This window comes from Chironomus tepperi, unplaced genomic scaffold (genome assembly GCF_022539635.2).
Source record: "Chironomus tepperi strain 1889 unplaced genomic scaffold, CSIRO-AGI_Ctep_v1 contig_365, whole genome shotgun sequence".
Taxonomy (NCBI): Eukaryota; Metazoa; Arthropoda; class Insecta; order Diptera; family Chironomidae; genus Chironomus; species Chironomus tepperi.
In genome coordinates, this window is record NW_027226487.1 from 355,776 (window position 1) to 364,320 (window position 8,545).

Here is an 8,545-nt window from a genome sequence, read left to right on the forward strand (position 1 = left end):
CCATTTCTGTCAATTCCATCAATCTAAGCAGTTCCTATTGCTAAATTGCTCTAAAATTCCAAAAGGCTTTATTTTTAGACTCGACATCCTCAGAAACAATAACAAAATATTCACAAAGCGAATTTCTATACAAATAATCCAAAAGAAAAATGTTTAACAAACAGTCGCAATGAAATTTACGAGCACAGCCCTAAAGAGTTTTTACGTTTTTTTTTCAACTTGGGATGTACATTTTTACATAATCACATTTTCCTTCACTTTCGCTCTCTCTCTCTCTCTCTCATATACATACAATGACATAAAAAAAAGTTGTGTGAAGACTGTAAAAGGCATCATCCATTATTTATTTATGACATTTCAGTGATCCTCATTTATTTCCTCAATTTTTCTTCTCGTATATCTTGTATATTTGTTGTTATGGGGTACACGATGTGTAGTAACACGAGTGGAGGATGTAAGGAAGTGATTTTTTGGGTAGTGAGCTAGTTTTGGGTGAAAGTTAAAGGGTAATTGGTATTCGAATTCCTTCAGAAAAAGCGTCAAAAAATACCAATAAAAATAAATTTGAAAAAATAACAGTCAAAAAATATTTGAAAACGGTCAGAAATATTCGAAAACGGTCAAAAAATATTTGAAGAATTATCAATCAAAAAATATTTGAAGAAATACCGGTCAAAAAAATATTTAAAAAAATGAACGGTCACAAAATGTTTAAAAAATAACAAACAAAGAATGAAAAATTAACCGTCACAAAATATTTGAAAAAATAACGATCAAAAAATATTCGAAAAAATAACGGCCAAAAAATATTTGAATAAAATATAACAGTCAAAATATAACAGTTTACAGGTTAAAAAAAAATTGAAAAAATAACGGTCAATTTTGAAATTTTTTTTGAAAATTTAACGGTCACAAAATATTTAAAAAATCCCGGTTTACTAATTAAAAAATATTTGAAAAAATAAAGGTCAAAATTTACGGTAAAAAAATTTGAAAAATTAACGGTCCAAAAATATTTTAAAAAAATAAATATAACGGTCAAAATTTATTTAAATTGAGTTCAAAAATTGTACAAAAGCCAGTTCCAAGCAGCATAGTTGACTTTCAACGCTAGACCTCAACAAGTGGTCCTTACTTCCGGATGAAAAGATATAGATCAATAAAATCACTCACAATGCCTTCTGTTTTACTTCATTTAATTTATTATCAATTCATTTGATATATTTCAGAGCTAGTGGGTGATTATAATTCCTATAAGGGTGAGATTATATTCCTGAGGAGTATAATTAAACTTAAAATTAATGTAATTCATTTAATTAATACAAAAAATTGTGACATACAAATCGTTTCGGACTAAACGCGTCTAATTGCTCTCGTACTTGTCAACTGAAAGAACTAAAATAAGTTTTGAACGCAAAGAGTACGAGGAATTAGGGCGCATTGACAAGACCGACATGAATGTAATTGAATAATATTTAAAATTCAGGAAATCGTTAAGCCGTAATTTTAGGGAAATTATGCCACTACTTAACACCGTCCCCTGCTTAATTTTAAATAATTAATTGCGCTTGAAATTGTAGTACTCGTGTGATGAGTCGCTATCATCACTACTTTCATCATCATTTGCAATTAAGTTACGATGTTCAAGACTAGCTTTAAAGGTAGAATGATTTGGAATTACGATGATGGAACGTAGACGTTCCTTATTAGGTAGGTTACTGCGTGAATCGTTAGAATTAATGCATTCTAAAGAACTAGGCATTGTAGCTTGAGACCGTAAGGCACGACGGGATGTTGACTCTTGGATATGCTCCAAATCAACTACGATTCTCTCATTATTTTCTTGTGCACTAACAGCAGGTACTATTGCATCCATTTGGCGACTAAAATGCCGGTATTCCACCAACCACTGATTTGCTAACGTTGGAACCGCACAAAATTTCGTTGGTGCATCTTTAATACGGGCGATTAAAATTTCACCGTTCATGTCAACATTTCCGGAACTGAATTTTAACAAAGTCATTTCGGCTTTCTTAAAAGTTAATGCACTCTTATGGAATTTGGTTTTCATTATTGGACATCTGATTCCATTAAACTCAAATTCTTTTTCCTGTACCGCTCTGACCTGATCATCAGCAGATGAAAAAGTGATATTAGCGTAATATCCTCTCGCTTGATGCGTGCTATCGGCAAAAATTCGAGTAATGCTATATTTCTTATCTAGCAATTCCGTCAATAAGGTCATAAAGCAAACGTCAACTGGAATCCGTGCTACGCGCACGGTCCTTCTGTTATCTGGATCTTCAAACCTCCTCTTACCCATTATTTTCTTCAAAGTTTTTGAACGATGTGAATTTCCCGCTGTAATTTCACGTAATGCCGTGAATTTTGCTTCACCTAGAAGCTTCATTAACTCCACTACTGAATCAGAACTTAAGTTTTTTACCATATTCATCGTAAAATTAAATATTTCGCGAAATTTAATTCTCCAAACGTTAAAGCTAAGCGCTTGTATATAATCTGAGAAGTTACTCGCATTCAAATTTTGCTGGCTGAGCGTTTTTAACGGTTTTAACGGACTTTTTTTCAAATTTGATTGCAAAATTGCCGTTTTGTCACAGCTTTCATAGCTTTTCGCATCAATTTCCAGTTTTGCCAGACGGACAACTGAACGTTTTTCTAACAACTCACCATTTAATAGTTTCACATCGGCTATACGTGCCAAATTATCTCGGCCTTTGTAAACATTAATTATTAGGCCTTTTTCCAGTTTGCAGGCTTGATCGTCGGATCCGTATAAATAACATAATCACCAACATCCAGGCCTTGTTTATTGTGACGTCTCGCATCCGATTTTGTAATTATTGGCAAGTATTCCTTAATCCATCGTTGAGTAAATTTTTCAGCTATCTTTTTAGCTCGAACTGTCATGTGATGTAAGTCATCACTGCTTGTAGCTGTATTATCGCCGATAAATGAATATCCTGGATGTTGTTTGATTAGCAGATTTGGTGTAATTGGACATAAATCATCAGGAGATACTGGCAAGTGTGTCAAAGGTCTTGAATTCATAATGTCCTCAACTTGCAGCAGGACACAGTCGAACAACTTCTCTTTGATCACTTTTTTATTCATTTCAAAATGAATCGCTCGCTTTACATCCCTGATTAAACGTTCCCAGACACCACCCCAATGAGGAGTTAATGGTGGATTAAAATGCCACGAAATTTTCTTGTCACTCGCAAGTTGTTGATGATGCTCTGCCTTAATGATATTTGATGCTCCCAAGAAGTTACGTCCGTTATCACTATATAAGTGTCTGATCGGTCCTCTTCTTGTCCACACATCCTGAATAGCTAGAAGCATTTCATCAGCAGTTAATGAGTCTAATTTCCTTAAGTATATTGCTCTAGTAATCATACACGTAAACAATACGATATGAACATCTTTTTTGACATATGAATTGCCTGCATAGATTGTTATTGGACCTGCACAATCTACTCCAGTATGCTCAAACGGTTTGCTCTTACTTGCAAGACGATAATTAGGTAAAGGTGCTGTTGGTGGAATTTGATGCATAGCTCTTTTCTCTATGCAGTACAAACATTTATGCTTTACTCTTTTCATAGCCATTCGTGCATTAATTATCCATGCTCTGGATCTGGATTCTGCAATCGTTCCTTCAATTCCAATATGCTTGTTTTTGTAATGTAAATATTCTAATAGGGAATGGACAGTTTCATGCTTACTAGGCAATATTATAGGACATTTCATATCATATGGGATTAAGGGATCATCATACATTCTGGTTTTTGCTCGAATCAATTTCTTTTCGTCTAAAAATGGACACAAAGAATACAATTTACTTGATTGAGCTACTGGAATCCCTCTTGACAGACATTTTATTTCCTTCATAAATAAAGCTCTCTGGATGCATGAAAATAAAAGCTTTTCACCATCGTCAAGCTCTTTTACGTCTAAAACTGGATCTTTTTTCAACTTATCACCTCTTAATGCTTTTATCATGTTGTTTTTGAACCTGCAAACCCGTGCAATAATTTTTTGATACACATCGTATCTTGAACGAATTTCTGGCTTTACAGTACTAAATATCCCAGCATAATAGTCACTATTAAGATCATTTGGTGAATTTTCTGCTCTTGTTGCGAACAGAATATTTTGCTGCTCTAAATTAATGTTTGATGGGAATTTTGGCGGCCATGACTGCTCATCTTCATACAGGAATTGTGGACCTTTAATCCAGCGATGATTTGCTGTTGAAAAGTCGATGTCATTCCACTTTGTTCCATCGTCTGCGACATTATCATTACTGGCTATATAGCGCCAATCGTTTATATTTGTAATTTCCTGTATTTCCGAGACTCTTGGTGCCACAAATTGCTGTAGTTTCAAACTAGGAGAGTAGAGCCATCGTAGGACAGTTATTGAATCCGACCAAAACGTAGTTGACGGTATCTTGATTCTTTTATGCTGCGATTTAACGACGATAGAAATCCTAGCACCAATTACAGCTGCCATTAGTTCTAGTTTCGGAACAGATGCATACTTGACTGGAGCTACTCGACATTTTGCCATTACAAGAGCAACTTGTACGTGACCATTTGTCTTAAATCGCAGATATGCTACTGCAGCATAAGCTTCTGGTGAAGCATCGACGAAAACGTGCAGTGAAATATTAATGGATTCAGTACTGCTATATCCATAATGTCTGGGAATCTCTAATTTGATTATTTCATCAAATTTTTTCAGCCATTTTATCCATGAATCAAAAATGTCATCAGGGATATGCTGCTCCCATCCAATTCCTCGTCTCCAAATTGCTTGCAAGATCATTCGTCCCCTGATATGGAAATGTGATATTAGACCCAAGCAGTCGAATATCTTCATTACGAAGCTAAGCACTTCGCGTTTTGTTGGACGATAATCATGTTCTAATGATAAACTTAATAATTCCAAATTATTAGTCATTTGGAATGTAAAAATATCCTTTCTTGGATCCCAAAAAAGACCAAGAACTTTTCTTGATGTGACATCTTCATCTGATCCTAGATCCAGCAGTAAATCTCGATCTATTGATTCTTGTGGCAATTGTTTAAGAACTTCCTCGCTGTTCGATCTAAAATCTACCATGTTCCAGCTAATTTCTCCAAACATTTCAATTGTTTCCTTTGCTGCTTTTAACGCTTCTTGTTCTGTATCTTCCGAATTAAATGCATCATCCATATACATAGATGAAAGTCCGATTCTGCTAGCCAATGGATACTTTTGAGTGCTTTTTTCGCAATGGTCAATTCTAACAGCATTTGCTTGTGACGGAGAACAAGTAGGTCCAAATAACATATTTTGGAAAATGTAAATTGTTGGATCTTTAGTGCTGTCACAATTTCGCCACAGAAATCTCTGTACTTGCTGATCTTCGGGTTTTATTTTGATTTGATGATACATCTTCGTAACGTCACTTACTATTGCTATTCTCCTTTCTCGAAAATGGAACAAAGCTTGCGTAAGTGGAACTAAATTGTCAGGGCCTTTGAGCAGTCTTGAATTAAGTGAAACACCTTCGTGCTTACACGCTGTATCTACCACCCACCGAGGCTTTGGTGGCTGCTTATTGTTGTTGAATGTAACAAATCCAACTACATAATTTATACGACTATGAGGGACCTCCGGATTAAGATCCTCTTGAGTTGCTTCTCTCACGAAACCTTGTTCCTTCAAAGAGTTTTGATGATCGTTGGCCCATTGCGTCATTCCTAAATGCTTTAAACGTGCTTCAGTTGCGCACAAACGTTTTAACGCTGTGCTATAGTTATTTGGCAATGAACATTTATCATCCTTCCAATACAACCCGATCTCATATCTGGATCCTTGTCTTCTCATTGTTTTTGTCATGACATCTTTCGCTCGGATGTCCTCAATACTTAAATATTCCTTGTTTGCGTCTACAGCGCCCAATGATTCAAAACTATTAAAGTATTTAACTAGATCATGGAGTTCCTGCAGTGATTCCTTTTCTTGATCAGTTTCAAGCTTGTGAATACATGGCGTATCAGACGTACAACAATGAAAAATTGAATTAGAGGCTACCAATCCGCCACAAATAGTCCAACCTAATGGCGTACGCTCTGCTATGGGCGCAGATTCTTGCGTAAAATCAACTATGGTCTCATGCGAGATCATCCATTTGGCGTGAGGAAGCCCTAATAATATTTGCGGCCTTTGCTCTGTAATCTTTGGAATTAAAGCATTCCTAAGATATGGATATTCCGCTTTTATTGCATCTGGATCCTGTTCCTGAATTGGCAATGAAAGCTTTGGCAGTGCAATCATTCCATGTAAACTAATGCGTTTATCAGGATCACTTACTGGGGCAATTATTAAGTCATGAAGAAATGCGTTTGACTCTAAACGTTCTGTTTCCGGTTCCAGCCATGTTAACTCGAGTTTATGTGGCGTACCAGGAATGTGAAGCTTGTCAAACAATTCTTTGTTGACTAATGAGGCACTTGCTGCTCTATCCATCAGCAACGTCGTCTCAATCTTATTACCATATCCATCTATCACGAAGATGGGAACAACTTTAAAGTAAGTTGAGTTCGATTTGTATGCAAGATTAGCAGTTGCACTACTGCTTGACGGTTCTGAAGGCTGTTTAGCTCCATCGCACGATGGCGGATGCATTGTTGTTGTGTGGGAAGCAGGATCAGTACAATTTCTTCGGTAACATTTTGGAATCCTACTGGATCTTGGACAAGACGTACAATTATGTTGATTCGATGCAAGACATTTTGAGCATATCTTATTACTTGCGAGAAATTTAGCTTTCTCTTCGTATGACAGCTTTCTAAATTCTTCACATCTATAAAGCTGATGTTTCTTGTCTCTACCACAGTACCAGCAATCCTGTTTATCCTTCTTTGCTTTCTTTTGCGCAAATAATTTGGATTTATCTGATCCTTCATGATGAACAACATTGATTGCTGCTTTTGCCTTCGACTGATTTCCATTAGACGATGTTGAAACTTCCCGGCTTGGAAGGTTCGGTACGAACGACCACATGAAATCAGAGAATTCTACGATATTTCCACGTAAATCTTTGTCATGGATGTGAGAATGCCACTTTGATTCGATCGCGTAAGGCAATTTATTTGTAATTCTGGAATTTATAGCAATTTGCAATTCCGGCTGGAAATTCAGATCCTTACAGAGAAATATATAGCTGTCGATTTCAACGAGAAAATTTTCTAAAGACTTTCGATTTTTGTCTGGAATATGCGTCCAGTTTTCAAGTCTTTCCCATGCCTTGGCGACAGCTTCCTTCGGTTGAAAGAATCTTTTTTGAAGATTTTCCATAATTTGATCAGCATTTGCGAAAGGTTGATTTAGTCTTGGCTTGACATACCGTTCAGCTTCGCCATATAAAGAGTCTCGTAACTTATCCACCATTGTCTCATTATCATACTCGCCACGTTCTTTCATTCGTTCGTAACTTGCTTTGAATGTAAGCCATTCAGCTGCGTCACCTGAATATCTCATTAATTTGGGAGCTTCGAGTCTTTGAACATGAAGACGCTGATAATAAGCCAATTTTTCAGTCTCACTCATGGCATCGATATCTTGTTTCGATTTATGACGACTCAAGGACATATTGCTGTCGCTTTTTGACAGAGTCGGCTGCTTAAATATTTCTGTTAAACGCCGTTTAAATTCCTCATCACCTTCATTAATCGTAAATACTTCCAGGGCATCCTTTTCAGTAAATTTATCGTCAGCATCTTCTTCCAGACCGACATTATTTGTAGATGTCGAGGCTAAAATTTTTACCTTTGTCGCACTATTATGAAATTGACTTAATCGACGATTCTCTTCCTCTAAATGCTTAATTTTATCAATGCACTTCGACAGTTCAGCCTGTCGGGCATTATCCTCACGCTCTTTAGCTGCAAAACGTTCTGTTATGCCTTGCAAAAGCAATCGATTCGCCTCCAACTGTTTCCTTAAAGATGAAATTTCGTCTTTCGTTTTTCTCGTTTCTTTTGCCCTCTTAAGACAATCATTGACGCAATACCATTCATCGATATCCATTTCTCCTGCCTTACTGGAACAATTCAAATGAACTATGCGTTCACAAAAACTACATTTAATTCCAACTTCTGGATTTTCAGGATTAGGACAGTTTTTCATGAGACATTTGTATGGAATTACAGGCATTCCATCTTCATTTAATTTTATGATCGCCGACATACTACAGAAAAATTAATAAGCTTAATTTTTCTAGATAAATCAATAAATTTTATTTCTCAAAAAAAAATTTTAGGTTTTACAAAAAATCTTTGTTTATTTTGCGACTCGAATCTGGAACTGGTTTTTCGACGATGTGGAAATTCTTAATTATCGTAGATTTGAATATAATTTTGTTGACTTTCGACGCTAGACCTCAACAAATGGTCTCTACTTCCGGATGAAAAGATATAAATCAATAAAATCACTCACAATGCCTTCTGTTTTAGTTCATTTAATTTAT

General features: G+C 35.9%; 1 protein-coding gene across 1 annotated transcript; it reads right to left on the minus strand.

The window, feature by feature from the left end:
• Window positions 1-2,754: 2,754 nt before the first annotated feature.
• Window positions 2,755-8,106, minus strand: LOC139095594 (uncharacterized). Its single transcript, XM_070646979.1, has one exon. It carries the CDS (start codon window positions 8,104-8,106, stop codon window positions 2,755-2,757), a length of 5,352 nt encoding a protein of 1,783 aa, XP_070503080.1.
• Between the last annotated feature and the right edge of the window lie 439 nt (window positions 8,107-8,545).

What these genes read in the sequence shown, in the direction of transcription:
- LOC139095594 (XM_070646979.1), bottom strand. Translation starts at nt 8,106, where the DNA reads ATGGATATCGATGAATGGTATTGCGTCAATGATTGTCTTAAGAGGGCA.